The sequence below is a fragment of the Argopecten irradians genome, chromosome 3, assembly GCF_041381155.1.
Source record: "Argopecten irradians isolate NY chromosome 3, Ai_NY, whole genome shotgun sequence".
NCBI lineage: Eukaryota > Metazoa > Mollusca > Bivalvia > Pectinida > Pectinidae > Argopecten > Argopecten irradians.
In genome coordinates, this window is record NC_091136.1 from 23,001,140 (window position 1) to 23,027,701 (window position 26,562).

Below are 26,562 nucleotides of genomic sequence, written 5' to 3' on the forward strand. Positions count from 1 at the left end.
ATTTAAGAACTGTAGTGCACTTGTTTGAGTTTCTTGTTGTTGCTTTTGGAGCGAAAATGCCAAATCAGTGGACAAAAATTATAATTTGACATAATGAAGGTATTCTATATCGCTCTGTGGCCCTCGAGAGTAAGAAAACTTTTCAAGCAAGCGAGTGCATCAATTCTTAAGTGCCATAGCTGCTCGCTTATTGGATTGGGTTAAATATGGTATATGTTATTTTTAATTAAACACTAATTAACATATGTGGACTAATATTTCTTAAAATCATTATTGTTTCTATCAGTCACATTCATTTCATTGAAAGATTTGCATTTTGATAAATAGTAGTTAGGTGTGTTGTATAGAATATTGAACTAACTAAAGTCATTTCCTATTATACATTGCCACATATATCAGTTTTATGTGATGCCACATATAAGTTTTATGTGAAATACTGGTTGAGTACAATTTTCTATGTATCATGACGCATTTCTCCAACAATGATTTCAATGTTTTTGTTCTTTCAGCAAACATGGGAATTCAAGGCTTACTTCCTTTCCTGAAAAAAATCCATTCGCCTATCAATGTATCAAAGTTTGAAGGTAGTTCAGTGGCTATTGATGCTTACTGCTGGTTGCATAAGGGAGCATTTGCTTGTGCAGACAAATTAGCTCTAGGAGAAAAAACTGATGTGTGAGTATATAATTAAATACGACCAATTACATTACATTTCTACCATTGCAAGTGATTCACAAATGTAACTTAAATCATTGGTCACGACAATGACATTTACATGGTCGCGACCAAGTATTATGTATTGATTTGTTATTTTCAGAGTTGATTTTAAGCATCACTTCTTGAATGAATACAACTTCTTAAAGTCCCATTACGTTTTCACATCATGTTTTAGCGTAAAAAAAATACAGAATTTCGTCAAATGCCAGAAATTATGGTAATATTTCTTAATTAAAAATGTTTTAGTTAATCAGGTTTGTAGCAATGATGGAATACCAGGAGATTCCGTTGTATGTACCCTCTGTTTGTGCCACATTCCACAAACATCACATATGAGAACCACTTTGTATAACCTTTGAAGCCATCTTAAAAACACATTTTGAACTTCTATTCAACTGTTGCAATATGGCAGAAACTTGCCTGGAATATGATCTTGACAAGGTGCTGTTCCATCTCTGGTTGATCCTATATCGAACATGGCTACCATGACACCATATCTAATTTATTAGCTCACCTACTTCGAAGGACCGAGGTGAGCTTATGGGATACCGCGGCGTTTGGCGTCCGTTGTCCGTCAACAATCGACTTCTCCATAACCACTGGTCGGATTTCAACAAAATTTGATAGGTAGCATCCTTATGGGCTACTAACTGACATTTTTACAAATGATGGAGCTGACCCCCCCCCCCCCCCCCCCCCCAGGGGCCTGAGGGGTGGGGCCAAAAGGGGTCAATTTGGCTATTTACATATAAACGACTTCTTCTCTGAAACTAAGCATGAGATAGCACTCATAATGCAATGGTAGCACTGTTATAGGGTGGGGATTCAAAATTGTGCAAATGATAGGGCTGACCCCCCAGGGGCCTGAGGGGTGGGGTCAAAAGTGGTCAATTTGGCTATTTTCATATAAACAACTTATTCTCTGCAACCAAACATGAGATTACGCTCATAATGCAATGGTAACATCCTTATAGAGTTGGGATTCAAAATTTTGCAAATGATGGGGCTGATCCCCAGGGGCCTGAAGGGTGGGGTCAATTTAGCTATTTCAATATAAATGACTTTTTCTCTGCAACTAAGCATAGAAGAGCACTCATAATGCAATGGTAGCATCCCTATAGGGTTGAGATTTGAAATTGTACAAATGATTGGGCTGACCCCTGGGACCTTACAAGGCAATAGACGTGGGGTCAAAAAGGTCAATTAGGCTACTATTTTCATATAAATTACTTCCTCCCTGAACTTATGTATTAGATAGCATATTTGTATGGTATCAATAGCATCCTATACGGCTCTTGCGAAGACAATTAGGCCTTGGGCGTCTTATTGAAATTGGTTATGTAAACAAGATTGATAATTGTGTATCCTATAATCATCAGGCTTTGTCTGATATTAATAAACTTGACCTTCATTTAAGGTCACAAGGGTCAAAAAAACTAAAATCTTTAAACTTCTTCTGAATAACCAACCTAGATAGCTGATATTGAGCCTACTGTCAAATATAGCAAAAACTTTCAACTTGATAATTTATAATATATTTCTTATACAATTGTTTCATTGTAAGTTAAACATTTTCAGTTTATTTGATTCCATTTGTATTGATGCAAAGTTGTTTTGTCCTTCTGTACACTTTGTCTGTGTTGTATTGTGTCAATAGTCAGTTGATCATTTAGACTTGTGGGCCTCTTGTTATCTTTGATACATACCTGTTGTAAAATTGCATTGTGATCATAAATAGAGGATACAATGTGATTCATAAATATGGGATACGTTACTGACATTGATCATGTTATAAACATCACACTTTGTAAAACATTTCTTAGTCAATGGGATGAGGGTGGTTTTAAATCTTCGTAAAAGAGGGAATCATGGGAGTTAAAGGGACAATTCAGTCTAAGAGAACATTAAAATTTGCACACATTTCAGAAAAAATCCAGTTCTAAAAGAAATTAGATTAGTTGGTTTTACTGTGATATGCCAGAAAAGGCGAGTGGTGAAATGTGTGTGAAATGTTCTAACTCGCTTACTGTCCGCCATTACACATAGTGGTCGGATGTCTTATATGCCGAACCCTGACCTTTGCCAGTTTAGTAAAGAATTTTTTGTCTAGAAATACTCAAATCGCTCTTACAGTAGTGTGTTTACCTTATTAGATGCATGTTCTTGTCTAAAAATAATTTCATCAACTCTTCAGTGGTTATGTATTGCATTTGTTAACGTGCGTGACTTTGTTTCGGGTATGGGTACAGCGTAAATGTTGTACCTGCTTAATCGTATTGATCAACGTTTTGGAATTTCAATGGTATCAATCAAAATACTTTACAATGTCGTGAAATTTGTCAAATTTTCTCATTATATGTTTCATAATGAATGTAGAACAATACATTTATATGTCATATTTTGCTTCGTGGATATGTAACAGAATTAGCCTCACTGGATTGTCTCTTGAATTTAAAGTTATGAAAATGGTTGCAAACAAAGATTACTCTTTACTTACTCATGTATGTTTTGATGATTTCAGATATGTCTACTACTGCATGAAATACTTAGAATGTATGTTGAAGAAAAATGTCAAACCTATAATGGTGTTTGATGGATGTCGCTTACCATCAAAAAAGGATGTGGAAAAATCACGTAGAGAGTAAGTAGTCAACTCCGTATGGTATATTGTCAGATTCTCTTCCTCCTGATATAGTAAGGATCTCGGAATATACTAAGCTCGTCTTCCTCCAATATCATACTTCCTAGATTCCCTGAACTACTTATATGCAATTCATTTTAGGACTGCTCATAATTCAACATGGCCATCATTGGTTTTAACAGTTCAAATTTCTTATTTCTTACAACTTAATTTCACAGGGAATTAGTACTGTGTTCTCTGGCTCCAACAAGTTTTTTCACAGAAATAACATTCTGGGATTTACTTTAATACAAGTAAAAGGGCTCTTAGTATTTGTAGCTCTAGTGTATTTGTAGCTCTAGTGTATTTGTAGCTCTAGTGTATTTGTAGCTCTAGTGTATTTGTAGCTCTAGTGTATTTGTAGTTAAATTTTGCACACTTTTACTGTGCACTGAGTACTTTTATGCAAAACTTTATTTATGCTCTTCTGCTCACGAATGGTATTTTTCCTCTATCAAAAACAAAAGCAGACAAATAAATATATTTTCCCAGTAAAAATTTTTACTTCCTTTTCACCATTATCGCCATTGAAAAGTTTGAGTTTTTCATTTTACTTCAAGATGAAAATATAAGAAATACTTAATCACATCCTGAAAATTTCTGTGAAATATATGGAATAAATTATTGATTGCGCATACACCGAAGGAAAAGTAAACTATTTCATATTATTTCTTGTGGGAATATATATACACTATTAAACACCAATTGCTGTTCAAATGATGAGTATGGTTTATGCTCTGTTGGCGGTGGAGCATATTAAATACAAGATGGATTGAAATTTTTCTGATTTATCTGTAAGTCCCCTTGGTCAATAATAATTTTCAGTACTTTTCATGCATGGGGTTTTTCTTATTTCATAATTATGTTTCCTTTGATCTTTAGTTATGCAGATTTCAATTTGATGTGTACAGGTGGAAAAGCAAAATATTGTGCAGTTCCACTGGTACCAGCCATCTTGGAATTGAACGAAGTTATTTTTATTCCATTGGAAGTTTTCTAATGTTATGAAGTGTTTCAATTTAAAAACCAGAAGGAAAACATCAAAAAATATCCATCTTTCATTTGACAGCTAATATATCTTCATTGTGGGTACCCCATTGGGGGTACCTTGTGGGGGTACCTTGTAGAGGTCTTTCTTGTATATGCACATCCTTGATAATTTCAGTCAGAATGCAAACTTTCTTGTTGCAGGAAACGTCAGATGTACAGGAAGAAGGCTGCCCAGATGTTGAGGGAAGGCAAGCGAGCAGAGGCTAGAGAATGTCTACAGCGGTGTATTGATATCACTCCAGAAATGGCCCTGGAGCTGATGAATGTAAGATTTCATGTGGCTCATAAGCTTACCATTCAACAGTGTAATCTAGTGACAATAATTTCAGTAATCTTACTTGGTGTTATGCAGATTATCAATTTTAATTTGGATATTTACTCGGAAAGGTGATAAATTCCAGTTACTAGTTACACTGACGACAGACTGGCGACCCATTATCGTGAGATTTTTCTCATTTTTAGCCCACCATCATTAGATGGTGGGCTATTCAAATCGCCCTGCGTCTGTGGTCCGTCATCCGCCGTCCGTGGTCCGTCGTCCGTCCGTAAACAATGCTTGTTATCACTATTTCTTAAAAACTGCTGCAGGGATTTTGTTCAAACTTCACATGGAGGGTCCCCTTGGTCCATATTTGTGCAATACAGAATTTGAGGCTGATCAGAAAAACAAGATGGCCGCCAGGCAGCCATCTTTGATTTTGGCAGTTGAAGTTTGTTATCGATATTTCTTGAGAACTACTCAAGGGATTTTGTTCAAACTTCACATGAAGGTTACCCTTGGTCCCTAGTTGTGCCATACAGATTTTGAGGCTGATCAGAAAAACAAGATGGCCGCCAGGCAGCCATCTTTGATTTTGGCAGTTGAAGTTTGTTATCGATATTTCTTGAGAACTACTCAAGGGATTTTGTTCAAACTTCACATGGAGGTTACCCTTGGTCCCTAGTTGTGCCATACAGATTTTGAGGCTGATCAGAAAAACAATTTGGCCGCCAGGCAGCCATCTTTGATTTTGGCAGTTGAAGTTTTTTATCGATATTTCTTGAGAACTACTGAAGGGATTTTGTTCAAACTTCACATGGAGGTTACCCTTGGTCCCTAGTTGTGCCATACAGATTTTGAGGCTGATTGGAAAAACAAGATGGCCGCCAGGCAGCCATCTTTGATTTTGGCAGTTGAAGTTTGTTATCGATATTTCTTGAGAACTACTCAAGGGATTTTGTTCAAACTTCACATGGAGGTTACCCTTGGTCCCTAGTTGTGCCATACAGATTTTGAGGCTGATCGGAAAAACAAGATGGCCGCCCTAGGGCCCTAGTATAGTTGTGCATGTTGTGATTTGGGACCGATTGATGAACAAGATGGCCGCCAAGGAGTCATCTTTGATTTTGATAGTTGAAGTTTGTTACCGCTATTTCTCAAAAGGTACTGAAGCGATCTGTCTCAAATTTTATATGTAGTATGTTTGAAAAAGTTTAAAAAGTAGAGAAAAGATCCATCTTTCCTTTGTCAGATATAGATCATTCTTTGGTGGACACCAAGATCCCTCTGGGATCTCTTGTTTTCAAAATGTTCATAATGTTTCATAATGTTTTTATTTATTGTCCGTTTTCCTGGTATCTTCACTCAACAGTTCTGTTTCATAACAGTTTCATCAATTTATAATCAATTTCATAATAAAAACAGCTGTTTCAAAAGGTCGTAACATATTTGTGACCACATCAAGTTACAGAACCCATTGTAATTTTTTTTTTCCAAAAAATATAAAAAATACACAACATGGATATAAATCTAATAAAAAACTATAATATTACATTACATAGTTTCTGAGCTTATGTTTATATGGAATCATACATGTTCCTCTTTGATTTATTTGTAACAGGTGTGTCGTGCCGGAGGTATTACTGTATTTTACATGTCCCTCTTTGATTTATTTGTAACAGGTGTGCCGTGCCCGAGGTATTGACTTTATTTTACATGTCCCTCTTTGATTGTAACAGATGAGCCGTGCCCGAGGTATTGACTTTATTTTACATGTCCCTCTTTGATTGTAACGGAAGTGCCGTGCCCGAGGTATTGACTTCGTTTTACATGTCCCTCTTTGATTGTAATGGAAGTGTCGTGCCCGAGGTATTGACTTCGTTTTACATGCCCCTCTTTGATTTATTTGTAACAGGTGTGCCGTGCCTGAGGTATGGACTGTATTTTACATGTCCCTCTTTGATTTATTTGTAACAGGTGTGCCGTGCCCGAGGTATTGACTTAATTTTACATGTCTCCCTTTGATTTATTTGTAACAGGTGTGCCGTGCCTGAGGTATGGACTGTATTTTACATGTCCCTCTTTGATTTATTTGTAACAGGTGTGCCGTGCCCGAGGTATTGACTTCATTTTACATGTCCCTCTTTGATTGTAATGGAAGTGTCGTGCCCGAGGTATTGACTTCGTTTTACATGCCCCTCTTTGATTTATTTGTAACAGGTGTGCCGTGCCTGAGGTATGGACTGTATTTTACATGTCCCTCTTTGATTTATTTGTAACAGGTGTGCCGTGCCCGAGGTATTGACTGTATTGTGGCACCCTATGAGGCTGATGCTCAGTTGGCGTTTTTATGTAAACAAGGAATTGCTCAGGCTATCATCACAGAAGACTCTGATCTACTCCTTTTTGGCTGTCAACGGGTATTTATACTATTTCATAAGATGTTTTGCTATGTAAAAGTTACTTTTTTAGCACATCTTGTTCAAGGGACCAAGGTGAGTTTATGATTCTTGTCGAGCCTGCCATCTGTCCATCTGTCTGTCTGTCTGTCTGTCTGTCAACTTTATTTTTATAAACACATGTAAATCCTTTAAATCACTTCTATAGAGTTCTGTATGGATTGTAACTGTATTTGGTGGGAGATGGGAGCAAAGTCAGTATAAATCTTAGCTCTGTACCCACTGACAGGAGGGGTGATGTCACACAGAAAAATTAAATGCACTCCGGGCTGCTTGTTTTACTGATTAATTGAGCTCTGATAGTGATCTTTAAAATTGTCTTTACACGTATTAACTTGCATATATTGCGAAAAAATACATTGAAGATTCAAGGATGTATTCGTTATTTTGAAATTTTACCACATTTGTAAGCTTATTGATTATTATGAGCTAGTCTACAGAAAACAGTTTTAAATTTCACGCATGCTGTTATAGAGTAGATTAAAATCCTCTAGCGAAGCGATTCATGCACGCTGTTATAGAGTAGATTAAAATCCTCTAGCGAAGCGATTCATGCATGCTGTTATAGAGTAGATTAAAATCCTCTAGCGAAGCGATTCATGCATGCTGTTATAGAGTAGATTAAAATCCTCTAGGATCCCTTTATATTTGTCTAATTTCCCAATCATGCATGTTACTGACCTTTGCAATACTCCGTTTTCTATCAGACTTTGTGTTGCTTCACCCAAGTTTTTCACCCGTCATTTATATTCACTTAATTTGTGCAGTGCATTGGTGGAGGTCGTTAAAGTTCAATGCTACTATTTCTATCTCACTCAGCATATTTATTCGACAGGGTCACTCCAAAATATGGAAATATAGATTTTCCTTTCCAATTGTTTTATTTGACATATTTGTACAATAATTGTACTATATTATTCAGTAACGTATCTCACACATTATAAATATGTATTTTACTCAAAATGTTTATTAAGGTTCATGTTCCTTTAATAAGTGATATTGTCCTCCTATCTACATTTTTAGGTCATATTCAAAATGGATCATTTTGGAAATGGAATTCTAATTGAGAGTGATCGCTTGAATGAAGTGTTGGGAATTTCGGATGGTTACTACACATTTGACAAGTTCCGTTATATGTGTATCATGTCAGGCTGTGACTACCTACCATCCCTACCAGGTATTGGGCTTGGCAAGGCTAGCAAGGTATTCAAACTGGCAAGACAAACAGATTTGAAAGTGGTAAGTAGTAAGTAGTAAGTAGGAATTTTGCATATCATTATGCTTACTCCATGAATTAAACGTCATTTATAAAAGGTGTTTTCTAGTGGGTAAGCTGTAGATATTTTTATCTTGTGTATCTTGTGTGCAGCTAATCTGAAGTGCAATGAAGTGCCGTTCTGTGTTAGCTAACGTTACTATGTTACATTTAACGTTACAGTATAGTAATGTTATGTCTACAGTCATCATGGATATTCCAGGGGTTCTGTTCACTTACAATCTCTACACCCCTGGACTATCTCATTGTAAAACCAGAGGCAATCGAACAAAACAGGTAATTTAGTCCTTTGATGTATACAACAGCGCCGTATAACAGAACAGTGTAGTTGACTGTGTGTCATTGAAGTTGGGCGTCGCTCTCTCTGTAGTCTTCAAAGGAAACTTGATATTTGATTTGCAGGCCTGTGATTGGTTAAGATTTTTTCATCTGGGCTGCCTTCAATTTCACTATGAGATAGTCAAGGGATGTAGATATAGTAAGTGATTAGAACCCCTGGAGTATCAACGATAGCCTACATTATTGCACATGCCCTGCATTTGTATTACCATTGAATAAGTTATAATATTCGGCAACAAGTTGAACGATATGTTAAAGGTTAAAATATCTAAGTTATTCAACACAATGGTAAATTAATAATAGATTAAACGTGAAACACCTGCTATTCCTACAGTGACATTCCCTGTGTCTGTCTGTTGTCATTGAGGCGTCTTCAAACTATGTTAATCGGAACACGCGTCGTATACTGTAGAACCACAATGAGTCTAGAAATGTTCCAGGTGTTTTTGTAGCATATTGTAGCATTAAAATCTCCTGTTTTACTAATAATTTCTATTCTATTCCGCTGCCTTTTCCATCCCATTTCTTTTCTAGCTTCAATTTATTTTTTTATCTCAGTTGTTGTATAAAGGAGATAATTTTGCTTGGTAACATGTAATTTTCATTAGTCTAAGGGGAGATAATTTTAGATTACATGTGAAAAATAATGTTTTTGGTATTTCTTACAATAATTAGTATTGGTTTTCAAGTATGATACTGATATTTTTATTGCATATAATACAGCAAAAACAAAATCATAGGGACAAAAATCTTGATTGTCACTTGTTTATCTTTCAAAAGGAATGGGATTGAGGAATGGGATTGAAGAAATACTGTCATTTTGGCCAACATTTCTTACATTAGAACTAATAAATATCCATAGATAAGATGAGAAATAATTGAGTAGATATTGAACAGCTGTCTGACTGAATAATTAGAATATGTTTTCTATCCCAGCTCCTGAAGAAGTTCCCTTCCACTTACCTGAAGATGTCATTGACAGTTCCACAAGAGTACGTTGATAACTTTATCAAAGCGGACAATACATTTCTATACCAACTGGTGTTTAACCCACTTACAAGAAAGCTTGTGCCCCTTAACCCTTACCCAGCCGAGGTCAATAAAGACGAGCTTCACTATGCTGGACCGTATCCTTTTTCAACAACATCACCTTTATTTAAAAAAAACATACAGTTGAGCTGACTCGTAACTTCCTTTTTACACACTGGCTTTACCCCAAAGGGTCAGGGAGATCTGTAGCCATTATTATTAGCCTGTCGTTGTCCATTCAGTGTACAGTGGAACTTGAATGATACAATCTCAAATAATTAAAAAACCTGGCTTAACACAAGTCCTTTGCACATCCCATCTGAATTTTCTGTTACTCTTTGTTAAAAAAAATAAAATTGGAAAATACAAACTAAATTTTAGATCTGAATGTGAAAAAATCATATTTAAAATGTTTGTGTAACTTGAAGTGAAGATATTTTGTGCTATTAGATCATGGAAAATGCTGATTTGTTTAACAAAATTCGAATTGTTGCAGTCCCTTGAGTTTGAATCAACAACGTTATACTGTACATCCAAATATTATTATAACAATACCAGATTCCTTGTTTTGTTGAATCAAATATATATGCTATTACAGTATGAGGAGTATATGACGCTAGTATGATCCTTAACCATTTAAGTTACATGCCAACAGACAGAGCGCTACAGATTTCTCTTGGAAACATCAATATTTATAACATGGAGATGTTTGCCAACTTCGATCCAGATACTTATGTGGTATGTTTTGAACTTCTTTATTTTATTAAAATAATATCATCACAGGGTTTATCTAAAGATCTGACAAATATTATTGTAAAACATAAATGCCCTGGTTATGATTAAAGTTTTCTCTCTAATAAAGACTTGAAAACTCCTAATAACCTTTATATTCTTGACGCCAACTACAGATTTTTGCCCCAACCCATAATTTTTGGATATACATTGTAGTTTTTTTCTCTACTGAATATTGTCTATCGATATGTATATAATGAGATCCAGGTGGATGTGGAGCATTTTGAAATATTCAAGATGGTATCCAAAATCGCCACCAAATATTGAAAATTTCAATAATTCATGCATAAATCACATAAAACTAACATTTAACCCTATTTATCTCATTAAATACCTTTCTATGATACCGCTGGTAAAATTGAATTAAGATTTAGTTATATATATCCATGCAAAAATCCAACATGGAGGGGAAAAAACCTCCAAATACTAATATACGATTAACGCATTTTGGAATCGGGTATGGCAGTTATTGAATTTGAAATCTAATTTTAATGAATACATTACAGCCACCAAAGGCTAAAAGCAAGACATCAAGTTGTCTGCACCAGCTGTCCATTTGGAACAAGCACTACAGAGTCAAGCCCAAGTTTGTTAACAAAGAAGCAGAGGAAGTTTCCCGTCCAGATTTACAGGGGAAAGAACAAAATTGTTCCTTCACACTCCGACGTAGGAGTCCAAAGAAGAGACCTGGTATGTACAATTGTAAACAACAGTAAATATCAGTATATATTTAGGGACATAGAATCTATAATTTAATGATTTGAAACATTAGATTCTGTATTGAAGTGATTTACTTTCGAGTCAATCATAATGTTTGATTAAATTCACTAAGATATAAACATAGAAAAATATGATTTACCTGTTACCTCTTCTTAGACACCGTAATTAGCTGGTTCCAGCTAGTTGTGGCGCGTTTTGTTCATTTACTAGGTTGTTGTTGTTGTTTTCTGGTTGTGCCATATAAAAACAAGGAAAAAATTTGCATGGTACTAATTTCCAGTGAGTATTCAGTCGGTTTTTAAATGTGTTTAGAGTAGGGGCTTCTACTACAAAGTTTGAAAGGGAGTTCCACAAGAAAATAGGCATACCATATTTATTCCATTAGAAGCCCCGTCTCTACTAAACGCCCCCACCTATTTTCTGAAGTTATTTTTTCCAACCCGAGTCACAAAACTTCCCATCAAAGTGTCAAATTTTCAAAACGTAAGTCACCAAATTTCCCATCAAAACGTCAAAAGTTTACACTGTAAAGGTAAAATCAATAGAGAATCAGTTTCAAAATCACACATTTGTCTTTGCTATACCCCTATGCAATCGTTTCTATATACCGTATTCGACCCAATAAGCGCCCAGGGTGCTTCAAAAATTGATAAAAATGAAAAGGTGCTAATAAGTAAAAATTAATGCAAATCTATACCGTTTTATGTAGTTTTGGTCCTTATTAATGCCTGTTTTATGTAGTTTTGGTCCTTATTAATGCCTGGGCAATTGAAATTGAGGCCTCAAAAAGGGGGAGGGGCGCTTATTGGGTCGAATACGGTAAACTCTATTGACAAAAATGCCAATAAATGTACTGTTCCATCGAACGGTCTAAAAAACTGTTAAAATCGACTGTTAAAATGTGCTGTTGGACCGGAGTGACGTCACACCTACCATTCGTGACGTCAATGCATTGTTTGGAGTCAATGGGGTATAACAAAACAGTTATCAACTGGGTTTTCGAGTCACAGATGATTTGTTGGACCTTGTAACAAACTGATGAATATGTGTCAAAAATGAATTTCTAACCTTGTTGGCGGTACAGGTGCATTTGATACTGTTTTTCTGACACTTTAAGTCTGATATTTTGTGTTCAACTAGAAGCCCCCTTTTTGAAAAATTTCACGCCCTTGTAGCTTCTTATGGAAAAAAAATACGGTGTTTGGTAGGCCAAACAATTTGACCTTGATAACAATGACATACTGGTTATTCTGATTTCGGGTAATACAGAGAGGTTTAACAGATGTGCATGTAAAGCCATTCATTACATAAACTGAAATAATCATTTTTTACTACAATCTTTTAATTAGTTGATAATTGCATGCAGGACTGAAAAGTGATATGTTTATAAACTCATGTGATCATTAATGCCCCTAATGTTGATTAATTTAACCAGCCCCCAGTTTTATCAATATTTATTCAATTATTCAATGTACAGTAAAACCCCTCTAACTCGAACCCGGATTCCTCGAATACCCCCTATTCGTCGAACTGGTCGTACGGTCCCGACCGTGTCCCTATATAATCTATGTAACATAACCCCGGATAGCTCGAACAGCTATTCGTCGAATACCCCTCATTCCTCGAACAGAAATATGTCCCCGTTTCATCAAATACATAGTATTTACCCATGTATTCGTCGAACAGGTGTTCGGCCGTTGAGATTTGTTTACCTGTGTCACACCTGACTGCACCGACCGAAATGGATAATTGCTCACGATCTTGTGTTTATATAGCTATAGGTGGCGTATCAAGCCTTTAGGTAATTTAGGGATTAACGGTGTCATTATTACCTACCTACACGATCGCAAGTCATTGTTTGATGCTAACTTTATTTGAACATTTCAGAAAAGGCATTAAATTATTGATGTTTCTCTCATAATAATCTTTGCTGTAAATACGAAAATTCGGAAGTTGTTGTTCCGTGTTAATAAAAAGTACACATTGTGAAATGACAAAATAGGCGAAAAATATTGCTGACATCTGCCTAATAAGTTCATTTTTTAAAATCTTTGTTGTTTTCATTCGACAGGCTAACAATGTTATTTATAAAATGGTGTAAACGATATCAAATGATATGCAAAGTACATTTCATCAGTGCGTTCCTTTTCTTTTCCCGTATACCAGTATTGTTTTTTGTAACTCTACTCGTGAACACATGTAACCTAACGCTTTTATGAAATAGACATCTATAGATATCGTTTCTTATGTCCGTATTTATGCTGTTTTATAACTTTATTGTGAGTATGTATTTTGTAAATGTTTGAAATAATTTGTGATAATCACATAATAGAAAATGTATCCTTGTTGACCAATTTGGATTGTGAAGATAGGGTAATTAAAATTTCATTGCCGTGCATTGTTTGTCATAGTTTGAGATCGGACATTTTGACTGTCGATAGTAACGAACCTCGGATGAGTCGAATACCCCGTATTCCTCGAACTATTGACCTGGTCCCCTGCTGTTCGAGTTATAGGGGTTTTACTGTAGTTTGTGAAAGTGGCTGAAGGTTTCTTGCTGGTCCATTAATAAACATCTACATTAATATAATTTTACAGTGGAGGAGAATCTACATTTTTATGTTTAATGACATTGATATAATTTTACAGTGGAGGAGAATCTACATTGTAATGTTTAATGACATTGATATAATTTTACAGTGGACGAGAATCTACATTGTAATGTTTAATGACATTGATATAATTTACAGTGGAGGAGAATCTATATTGCAATGTTTAATGACATTGATATAATTTACAGTGGAGGAGAATAAAGACACCAAGTCTGATACAGAATTGTCTGGTATTTACCAGTCCTCTACATCACCATTAAAGGAAGAGTCAAGCAACAGGTATCCTGGACAGTTGGCCCTGTCACCCCGGCCCAAACGAGCTAGACTAGACCTCAGTAACAGTGACGAGGAAACAGAATCTAGTGTTGACAAGGACACTACTCCCGAGTCAACAGAGGAAAAGGTAAATTTAAAACTGTCGTTGGCCTATTCAAATCACCTTTAGACTTCCATCAAATTTCCACTGGTTGGTTAACTTTTATTTGTATACCATATTTGACCCAATAAGCGCCCCTCCCCCTATTGAGGCTTCAATTTCAATTGCCGGGCATAAATAATGACCAAAACTGTTTAGGTTTGCAACAATTTTGTCTTATTAAGAATCTTTTCATTTTTTTTCAATTTTTAAACGCCCTGGGTGTTTATTGGATCAAATATGTCATGTCTGATTTTGCAATGCATATACCTCATGTGTAGGCTCTCTCTTAAAAATACCAGCTTCTATCAAATCTTAAACTGACGTTTAAAATTGCATTGTTAACAAAATCTTTTGCAACATTAGTACTGCTTTCAGTTGGTAATTCAGAATGGATGCCAGGTGAACAATGGCTAATTCAATGAAGCACACTAGCACTTCATGTTGAATTAGCAGTGTTCATGTTAATATTCATACGTCCATAATTGCCAATGGAATTCAGTACGAGGCTTATACTGTATGTACATTTGACATTGATTTCTTACAAACTTTTTGAGAGATTTTAATCTTAATAATGCACTAACATGCTATTATCACCAAGAATGGAAAGCTATTCAAGGCTTCTACAGCCTTTTGTGACTGCAAGCTGTCATGGCAAATGTGACGTCATAATAATAATGATCCTCGGACAAGCATTCTCGATACTCCAGAAGTTCCGATCACTTACGATCTCTACACCCCTGGACTATTTCATAGCAAAACTGAAGGCAGCTCAGGGGAACAAATCTGAACCAATGGCAGGCCTGCAAAGATTTTCTTTGAAGACTACAGAGAGAGAGACTACCACTTTAAAGCCACACAGTCAACCACAGTTTACCGTTATACAGCTCTTTTAATGTACATCAAAGGACTAAATTACCTGTTCTGTTGCCTCTAGTTTTACTATGAGATAGTCCAGGGGTGTGGAGATCATATGTGGTTGGAACCACTGGAGTATCGAGGATGCCTGAAAAGGTGCTTGCAGTCATGTACAGTACAATGTTGCTAAGGCCAAACAAAATTAATTTCTTGTTTCTCAGGCCCGCCCGCATCCAATATGAACCCCCCGCACCACTCACTTTTTATTAAAATCAAAAAAATAAAAACGTCCGCGCCGAAAAATAAATTCCGGAAAAAAATCCGACGTTGGTTCCCGCATTATCCGGAACTTGACCGATCCGTGTTTTAGAATCTCCCAAATCAGATCATTGAAACGTTTGTTTATCCTTTAGAAGCTTGTGATTGCACATGGTACACGGCAGCAATAATGATTTTGCTTCAAATATCTTTTTTCTGGGAGTGTTCTTTTACCCTGGACAATCATTTCAAATTATAGTGATATTTGTTCGTTTGGCGAACTCTACAAAGGTCTGTGCGATGGATCGCTTGGTCTCGACGACTGGTCATTTCCGCCAAAATTCGCGGATCATCATGTGTCGGCCGCTATCGGCAAACGGAAAACTGACGTTTTTGACAAAGTTATTATGTCTTCAAAGGTAAATGAAGCAACGAAACTGTTTGGACATTATGTCAGAATAACGTTGCATAGGGAGTCCTGATCACTTGCTTATGTACATCTGGTTAACATTGAACATAAAGTTGTATTTCAATTGTTTTTCAATTTAAATTGTAAGTTTAATACCAGAAATTAAAGACAATAGTTTAAAATTAAGATTTCTTTATTCATTTTATGCATTTAACAATTGACACAATTTCAAATCACATGATTCATGTATATTATTATGTGACTGAGAAAAAAAAAATCCCTCCCTCATCACATTTTTAGGTAGTAAAAAAAAAAAAAATAGCCTCCCTCCCTCATCCTTTTTTGGAAAAATGTGCCTGAGAAACAAGAAATTAATTTTGTTTGGCCTAATCTTGTAATCTTCTGTGTACAAATAATCTAATAGACATGGTAATGTTTTAAGTTGGCTATTTAGGGGCATCAGATTTGGATACAATTCAAATGTTTTATTGAATTCTAAATGATAAGCTGTATTATGTACTAACAAATCACCTTATGGATATGATGATTTCATCACCAGGTAAATTTCATGGTCTCTCTACAAGAGGCAGAGACTGAAGTGAATGTGTCACCAGGCAGGGCTTCCCCAAAGGACAAGGAAAATTGTTTGCTGTCTCCCAAAAGGAACAGATTTGCTGTTATGATGGGCAAACGTCCAAGGTTTGACATTAATGCCAAAAAAGAAGTTAAAAGCAGGTTAATGTTGTGTTTATACTGTTTTAGATTAGTTTCTCATTTTAATGGTAGTTCAACCTTTCATTATCTCAAACCATCAGCAGGACGAAGGAGTTGCTTTTCTGGTGGCATCTATGTTTATGGGCCAGAAACATTATAGTGAATAGTTGGGCAAAGGAAGCTTAAAGTGGCTGAAAATGGTGATAAGATATCCAGTATAATTTCTTTTGAAATAGAAAAATAAGATTTACCTTAAAAATCGCTCTGCATGTGAAGATTAGAAATTTCTTTTTATTACTGTGCTAAATTTACACAGGGCTTTGTCATAGTTTCAATGGTCAAAACTTGACAAAATAATTTGAAATTTACTGTCATTTTGATATGTCAGGACTTTTGGAAGGCCAATGGACACATTTAGACTTGTTTTCTTTGCCCGACTATTCACTTTAAAGTTAAATGACATATTCAAATCAACTGACTTTTTGATCATGTTTTTCTTAGTTAGAACACCAAAAAAAGATCAAATATTTTTCTTGGTTCTATGGGAACACTGGGAATTTTGGTGAATTTTGATAGTTTGCTTTTCTTAATTTTACTCATTTATTTAGGTCAATTTACTGTATTTTAATCTGAGGAAAATGTTCTGCCAGGAGTATATTTCGAGAGAAAATTCATGAATATTGAGAATTTGCGATCTCTCTTTTGACAAAGTTTGTCTTAAAAAGAAGACTACTATGTATCATACATTGGATGTCATGATGAGGAAGAATTTGTCCAGTTTAATATGACTAATAAATGTATATGCAATTCTTTCAAATTCAACATTTATTATTTATTTCCAAATAAATTACACTCAATGGATTTTAGAACTGGTCCAATACTATTAAAGTCACTACAGAGTGGTCATTTTCTTAACCTTGATAAAATTTTTGATATTGGTTTACGGAAGTTTTGAAATTGTTTGATAAATAATTAGTTGCCCTTTATTAGCTTCGAAGCGAGGTGAGCTTATGCGATACTGCAGTGTCCCATCAACAAAAGACTTCTTCATAAAAACTGGTCATAATTTTACCAGATTTAACTGGTAGCATCCTTATGGGGTGGTAACTCAAAATTGTACAAATGGTCTGGCTGAAACCTGAAATCGGGCCTAAGGTGCAAGGTCATAAGGGGTTAATTTGGCTATTTCTATAAAACGACTTCTCCGAAACTACACATTTGCTAGCGCTCGTATTGCATTTGAAGCATCTCCATAGGACGGAGATTCATTAGTTTATCAAGCTGTATTTAGCCGATGATATGTGTGTATCTTGTATGCAAATGAGCCAGGGGTTTAGAGTAATTGACCAATCAGCAATTACGTCCTAGAGGGGTGTGAGTATTGGTCAGCTTCAGTTTCCAGTCTTTTGCTGAAGTGGTCAGTCCACAACAAGATTACCTTACCCACCCACCATCCCTAGCTGCACCTTGGTTTGTTTCCCCCATATCTCTCTATGTATAATTTTTTTTAATTTTTCTACATGATCTTCTTGTACATGTTATTTTCTTTTTCTTTTTTTTTCTACTAGCACAATTTTAATTATCTTGCTCCTATTTACATTACTTTTAAGTTGGGCTACTCTTTCTAGTAGGGTTTTTTAGGCTTTTAATTCGGGGGATTTTTTTTTTTCACCCCAATTGCCATTCATTAGAATATAACTTCAACATTTATTTAACTATTTGGGTTAGTTAAGTATTTGCATGCCCTAGGCAATCTGGAGTCAAACCACTTCTTTAAGTAAGAGTCAATCTTCTGCGTCAAGTGGTTTCTCACAGTTATCGCTTGTAGTCTGGAGTAAGAGTCAATCTTCTGAGTCAAGTGGTTTCTCACAGATGCATGCGGCAGTCTTATCTTGCTATTGCTTCTCTGATTTAACGAGTCTATTTCTGCTTCTCTAGGGTTTATCGAGTCTTGCTATTTTATTCTCTTAGATCAGAGTCAAGCTACTATCTTGGAACGCACCTTGCTTCTCCGTTCATAAAGCAGAGTTAAGTTTGTGTACTGCGTCAGTTTTATATGTTTGTACTGAGTGAGTAGCCCCATATTCGCCAAAGTATTGAATATTATTTTGCATCATTTGTGGGTTATAGTCTTCGGGCTATCTTGATAAATATCTTAAGTCTTATCTGATTCTTTGTGTTATGCATAAAACTAAATAAACCAAGGATGTGATACAGTCCCTCAGTGCCTCTTGTATATTGTAAGACGTGATTGTTTATAATGAAGTTTTAATTGTTACAATATATATACAACTTTAGTTACAAGTGTTTACACACTGGTAGACCTGATGGGTTTTGTTACATTGAGGTATTTGGCTCTTAATACAAGATAGAATATGAAGAGTTGTGTGGAATAGTTGATGTAATATTTGAAAGTGCTGGCATAAATTCACAATCAAAGAGTTTGTCAATTTTGATATTTTTCAGATATTTTGCATCATCAACTGAAAAGGACAGCAAGTCAATAGAGCCAATGTCTAGTGAGGAAAGCAGTGTTCCAGTTACCCAGAAAAACTCTCCGGTGACTGAACCCAAATTAGCCTCCCCTGAACCTAAAGTCTCCTCACCTATTAAGAGGACTAAGGACAGCAAACAAGTGAAAGCTTCACCAGGATCAGTGTTCTCATGGTCAAAGTTCAAATTCAATAAACAGACTGAAAAACAATCACCTAAGGTGAATTCTCAGTTTAAACAGCTTGTCTGTAATAAACCGGGGATAAAGAACTTTTTACCAAAATCTTTATCTGCTTCACAGATTGTAGCGCCTAATAGTGACGATGTTACTGTGATAGACGTGGCAGCAAGTCAACCTATTCCTTGTAGCCATGGTAATAACTCCCAGGATTCCCAGTGTTCAGATATAGATGTTGATGATCTATCCGGGAGTTTGTGTGGTAGTGTAGACTGTATGTCAGACAGCCAGTCATCACAGGATACCAAACAAAATCTTTCAATAGACAGTCAACACTCACAGGATACCTCAACGGCTGGACCACTCCCTAAAGTCTCTACCACAGCTTTGCCGCTTGTAACTCCTGTAATTAGTGGTAAGTGGCAGGGTCTCTAAAGTCTGTACCACAACTTTGTCATGTGTAACTCTATATTTAGTGATAAGGGCCAGTGTTCCTAAAGTTTGTACTACAATTTTGTCATGTGTAGCTTTTGTAATTGGCAGAGTCCCTAAAGTGTGTACTACAACTTTGTCATGTGTAACTCCTGTTATTAGTGGTAAGTGCTAGTGTCCCTAAAGTTTGTACTACAACTTTGTCATATGTAACTCCTGTAATTAGTGGTAAGTGCCAGTGTCCCTAAAGTCTGTACCACAACTTTGTCATGTGTAACTCCTGTTATTAGTGGTAAGATCCAGTGTCCCTAAAGTCTGTACTACAACTTTGTCATGTGTAACTCCTGTTATTAGTGGTAAGTGTCAGTGTCCCTAAAGTCTGTACCACAACTTTGTCATGTGTAACTCCTGTTATTAGTGGTAAGTGCTAGTGTTGTCAGTGTCCCTAAAGTCTGTACCACAACTTTGTCATGTGTAACTCCTGTTATTAGTGGTAAGTGTCAGTGTCCCTAAAGTCTGTACCACAACTTTGTCATGTGTAACTCCTGTTATTAGTGGTAAGTGTCAGTGTCCCTAAAGTCTGTACCACAACTACAACTTTGTCATGTGTAACTCCTGTTATTAGTGGTAAGTGTCAGTGTCCCTAAAGTCTGTACCACAACTTTGTCATGTGTAACTCCTGTTATTAGTGGTAAGTGCTAGTGTCCCTAAAGTTTGTACTACAACTTTGTCATATGTAACTCCTGTAATTAGTGGTAAGTGCTAGTGTCCCTAAAGTTTGTACTACAACTTTGTCATATGTAACTCCTGTAATTAGTGGTAAGATCCAGTGTCCCTAAAGTCTGTACTACAACTTTGTCATGTGTAACTCCTGTTATTAGTGGTAAGTGCTAGTGTCCCTAAAGTTTGTACTACAACTTTGTCATATGTAACTCCTGTAATTAGTGGTAAGTGCTAGTGTCCCTAAAGTTTGTACTACAACTTTGTCATATGTAACTCCTGTAATTAGTGGTAAGATCCAGTGTCCCTAAAGTTTGTACTACAACTTTGTCATGTGTAACTCCTGTTATTAGTGGTAAGATCCAGTGTCCCTAAAGTGTGTACTACAACTTTGTCATATGTAACTCCTGTTATTAGTGGTAAGTGCTAGTGTCCCTAAAGTGTGTACTACAACTTTGTCGATGTAACTCCTGTAATTAGTGTTAAGTGCCAGTGTCTCAAACGAAAACCACAATTTTGTTTTGTGCAACTTCTGTAATTAGTGGAAAGTGGCAGTGTACCTAAAGTCTGTACCACAACTTTGTCATGTGTAACTCCTGTTATTAGTGGTAAGATCCAGTGTCCCTAAAAGTCTGTACCACAACTTTGTCATGTGTAACTCCTGTTATTAGTGGTAAGTGCTAGTGTCCCTAAAGTTTGTACTACAACTTTGTCATATGTAACTCCTGTAATTAGTGGTAAGTGCTAGTGTCCCTAAAGTCTGTACCACAACTTTGTCATGTGTAACTCCTGTTATTAGTGGTAAGTGCTAGTGTCCCTAAAGTTTGTACTACAACTTTGTCATATGTAACTCCTGTAATTAGTGGTAAGTGCTAGTGTCCCTAAAGTCTGTACCACAACTTTGTCATGTGTAACTCCTGTAATTAGTGGTAAGTGCCAGTGTCCCTAAAGTCTGTACCACAACTTTGTCATATGTAACTCCTGTTATTAGTGGTAAGATCCAGTGTCCCTAAAGTCTGTACCACAACTTTGTCATGTGTAACTCCTGTAATTAGTGGTAAGTGCCAGTGTCCCTAAAGTCTGTACTACAGACTTTGTCATGTGTAACTCCTGTTATTACAGTAATTTGTGGTAAGTGCCTGTGTCGCCTTTATAGCCTGTGTCTTATGTTGGGCCAACATTGGAATGGCCACAGTTTGAAGGAAAAGGGGTCAAGATTTGTAAATCATCAGATTTTAATGTAAAGTTGAATGAGAGAATACTGTGGGACCCAGGACATGATGAAAAAGGTTTAAATCAAAGATTGATCTTCATCTTGACTGCAAATATACGATAGTATGAACTCTGTTGCTATGGCAACCAGGTCTTTATTAACAGGTTTTATAAAAAACAGCCAATATTTTATTAGCTTCTATATCAGTTTTGTTCAAACTCGGTTATCAATTTGTTTCAGAATATGTTATTGTGAGATGTTAGAGACAATAGGAATTGGGCAACAGACAACATGCGTACACATGGCCTCTCCCTAAATATTAAAGTTACATACAAATCATTAAAGATGCTCCACCGCTGACAAATGGTATTTTTTCTATATCTAAAACAGGAACAGACGATTAAGTATTCTTGTTCAGTTACAAAAGTAACTTACTTTACATCATTACCACCATTGAAAAGTCTGAGCTTGTAATTTTACTTCAAGATAAAAACATGAAAAATAATTCATTGCATCTCGAAAAAATTCTGTTGCATTATGTCCTATATGGAATGAAGTACTTATTTTTTGTGTTATTTAGACATATATATACACGATTAAACACCAATTATAGTTCAAATGATGAGTATTGTTTATGCTCTGTCGGCGGTGGAGCATCTTTAAAACTAATATTTATAAATATAAATTAATGTTGATGTATAATTTTATCAAATGATGATGATGATATTCTAATCTAGAATTGACTGACCTTAACCTGGAAAATGATATTGTGTTTAATACAGTTAAAAGGTTCATAAATAATGGTTTAAATTGTTATTTTTCAGGTGGATCTAAATCCACATGCCGTGTTTCTGGGTTGTCACGGGGACAGAAAACGAACAAGACCTCTAAGTCCAGGGCCCCAGACACAAAACAGCGATGCATCACAGATCTCTTCTCCAAGTTTAGTCATACCAGGTGGGCTACAGTTCTTATAACAAATAAATGATCTCTCTTATAACAAATAAATGATCTCTCTTATAACAAACAAATGATCTCTGTTATAACAAACAAATGATCTCTCTTATAACAAATGATCTCTGTTATAACAAACAAATGATCTCTCTTATAACAAACAAATGATCTCTCTTATAACAAATAAATGATCTCTCTTATAACAAACAAATGATCTCCCTTATAAAAATAAATGATATCTCTTATAACAAACTAATGATCTCTCTTATAACAAACTAATGATCTCTCTTATAACAAACTAATGATCTCTCTTACAACAAACAAATGGTCTCTCTTATATAAAACAGATGATCTCTCTTATAACAAACAAATGATCTCTCTTATAACAAACAAATGATCTTTCTTATAACAAACAAATGATCTTTCTTATAACAAACAAATGATCTCCCTTATAACAAACAAATCATCTCCCTTATAACAAACAATTGATCTCTCTTAAAACAAACAAATGGTCTCTCTTATATAAAACAGATGATCTCTCTTATAACAAACTGATGATCTCCCTTATAACAAACAAATGATCTTTCTTATAACAAACAAATGATCTTTCTTATAACAAACAAATGATCTCTCTTATAACAAACAAATGATCTCTCTTATAACAAACAAATGATCTCCCTTATAACAAATAAATCATCTCCCTTATAACAAACAAATCATCTCCCTTATAACAAACAGCTCATACCCCTCCCCATATAACAAATGTAGAGAAGGTATCTGTTCAAGAAGTAAGATGTTGTTATTGATGAGCTAAATAGACACTTTTGAGTTGCAACGCCATTTTCAAAGTTGCAATAACAGCCCTAACTAAATGTGCATTTCTCTTTTCCATTTAGTTCAGCCCCCAAATTAAGTCACTCGGGAAAGGCTTTCCTAAAGCAAGAGGATGAACAAGCAATGACTCCGTCCACTGACAACCGAGTGTTATCTAACCCTGGAGGAGTACAGAGAAAACTTCTATCTTAGGAACCGAGGGTTATCTAACCCTGGATGAGTACAGAGGAAACTTCTATCTTAGGAACCGAGTGTTATCTAACCCTGGAGGAGTACAGAGGAAACTTCTATCTTAGGAACCGAGTGTTATCTAACCCTGGAGGAGTACAGAGGAAACTTCTATCTTAGGAACCGAGTGTTATCTAACCCTGGAGGAGTACAGAGGAAACTTCTATCTTAGGAACCGAGTGTTATCTAACCATGGAGGAGTACAGAGGAAACTTCTATCTTAGGAACCGAGGGTTATCTAACCCTGGAGGAGTACAGAGGAAACTTCTATCTTAGGAACCGAGTGTTATCTAACCCTGGAGGAGTACAGAGGAAACTTCTATCTTAGGAACCGAGTGTTATCTAACCCTGGAGGAGTACAGAGGAAACTTCTATCTTAGGAACCAAGTGTTATCTAACCCTGGAGGAGTACAGAGGAAACTTCTATCTTAGGAACCGAGTGTTATCTAACCCAAGAGGAGTACAGAGGAAACTTCTATCTTAGGAACCGAGTGTTATCTAACCCTGGAGGAGTACAGAGGAAACTTCTATCTTAGGAACCGAGTGTTATCTAACCCTGGAGGAGTACAGAGGAAACTTCTATCTTAGGAGGAGATGTTAACACATGAACACCAGTTGATTTATTTTGACAGTTTTTCAGCCCATGATCATCACATGGTAGACAATTCAAATCGCCTTTCCTCTGTGGTCTGTCCTTCAATCTGTTAACAATCCTTTTTACCACTATTTCTCAGAAAGTACTGAAGTGATCTTTCTTAACATTCATATGTATAGGCTCCAAATATGGCATTTTGAATCTGATCAATTCAACAAGATGGCCGACAGGCAGTGATTTGATAGTTGAAATTTGAAAAGCAGAGAAAAGATCACTCTTTCCATTGTCATACATAGATTATTTCTTGGTGGGCGCCTGCCAAGATCTCTCTGGGATCTCTTGTTAGATACTGTAGGTACTATTCACAATGTTATCATTTTGTTCCTTTAATTTACTGTTAAAAGCACATGTTTTAATTTTCCAACAACATTTACCTGATGTAGGAGAGAATTTTTATCATTAAATTGTGCAAGATTCTATTGACTTTTTTTTAAAGAGAAATAATTCATTTTAGAGAAATTGAGTTTACTTTGACTTTAATTATAATTATTTCATATTTTGATTTGTTTAATAGTGCTGAAAGGTACCTTTTATAAGAATATTGATTTTATTGATGCTGAAATAAATGATTTACACATTAAAATGTATTATGTATGTTCAGTTATATATCTTATTCCTTATTAGGTCATATGAACCAAAGGTCATCTAGGTCATCTGAACCTAAGGGTCAGGATGACCTAAAGCCATTGTGCTTTGTCATACACCCTTCACTAAAACCCTGTTATATTGCCACCTTCTCTTCTCTGATCTTTTGGCGATATATCAAGTTTAGCAGTATATCAGGTTTTCCTTTGAAATCCAAATCATATTCATGTAAAGTAGATGTATGTATGAAAAATAATGTCAAAATGTATTCTAGCTCTGTCATTGATACATACAAAAACATGTAAACATGTGTCCCTATTATTACCCAATTTGGTGATTTTAACCATTTGTTCAAGAAACATGATGGTGGAAGGAGAGTTTGGCGATATAACAGGTGTATTTATAGAGGGAAAACCCAATCTGAATATATTTATGGCAATAAGCTAGTTTGGCGTTAGAACGGGTGGCAATATAATGGGGTTTTACTGTACATTCAAAGGTAAAAAAGATTAATGCCAAAGTTGGTGTGAAACATCTATTGGGGAATGTGTATTTCATAAATGAAGCTTGTTTGGTAAAGAGGGGCAGAGAAACTGCTAAACTTGCCTTTAAATCCTATTCTGCAGATGTTGTAGAATAAAGTACTCCACATAGATAGAAAGGTCTAGGCCATCTACTAAATTTGTGAATTTCATGATGCAGAAGTCTTAGATTTTCCCGTGGGGAGGGGTCAAATTTACTATACTTTATAGAGGGAAAACAAATGAATGAGCTATTATATATATAATTAGAAATGATTCAAACTGGATTAGAATTATTAGCCTGAGATTGTATTTTAACATCCTATCTAAATTGGTCCTAGTCTAGTCACCCTATGGAAAAAATGGCCAAACCTCAAAGTAATTGCAACAGAAACAATTTGAGCATTTTTAGGTTATCTGACTCAAAGGGTCAGATTGATCTATTGTCATCATGCACCGTCCGTCTTCTCATTCAAACGACTTCTTCTCAATAACTGAAAGGCCCCGGGTACTGATATTTGGCCTGTAGCATGCTGAGATGAAGGGCTACCAAGTTTGTTCAAATAAATGACCTTGACCTTCATTCAAGGTCGCAGGAGTCAAATATTTTAATATCTTTTAAATGACTTCTTGTGAATAACCAAGAGGCCTAGAGACCCGATATTGGACCTGTGGTATCCTGGGATGGAGGGCTACCAAGTTTCATAGTCTAATTCATCAAATATATCAGAACCTGAACTTCTTTTAATATAAGAGTTCTTTTACATTGCCTTAATTGTTTGCCACTACTATATTCTTTGATGTGATGTATTGTGCCAATAGTCAGATGACCGTTAAGGCCTATGGACTTATTGTTAGTTACTATTAAAGGCCTTACATAACCTATCAAAAATCGACTGTTATCACATAAGGGGAGAAATACAGAATTTTTAAGGACAAAACTTATATGTCAAAAGCAAAATATCCATGAAAATAGATTTGTTGAATATATGGTCAACAGTTACAATTTAAGGTATTTTGCCGTGAATTTCTTGTGAAAACAGCTTTGAAAATGATGTATATTGATGAATAATTTTAAGAAATACTAAAAATTCCTTACATAAGTTTAAACATTTTTTCCACTTTTGTGACAAATTAACTTTATATTGCACATTACAGCCGT

General features: G+C 35.7%; 1 protein-coding gene across 1 annotated transcript; it reads left to right on the plus strand.

Annotated features, from left to right (window-relative positions):
• The first annotated feature begins 491 nt into the window (after positions 1-491).
• Positions 492-24,890, plus strand: LOC138317907 (exonuclease 1-like). Its single transcript, XM_069259877.1, has 13 exons — positions 492-675; positions 3,239-3,358; positions 4,589-4,712; positions 6,989-7,126; positions 8,189-8,404; positions 9,717-9,907; positions 10,451-10,547; positions 11,108-11,291; positions 14,122-14,336; positions 16,433-16,608; positions 19,054-19,673; positions 22,448-22,580; positions 23,474-24,890. The coding sequence occupies exons 1-13, from the start codon at positions 515-517 to the stop codon at positions 23,601-23,603; spliced, it is 2,505 nt and encodes an 834-aa protein (XP_069115978.1). The 5' UTR covers positions 492-514; the 3' UTR covers positions 23,604-24,890.
• Positions 24,891-26,562: the final 1,672 nt, after the last annotated feature.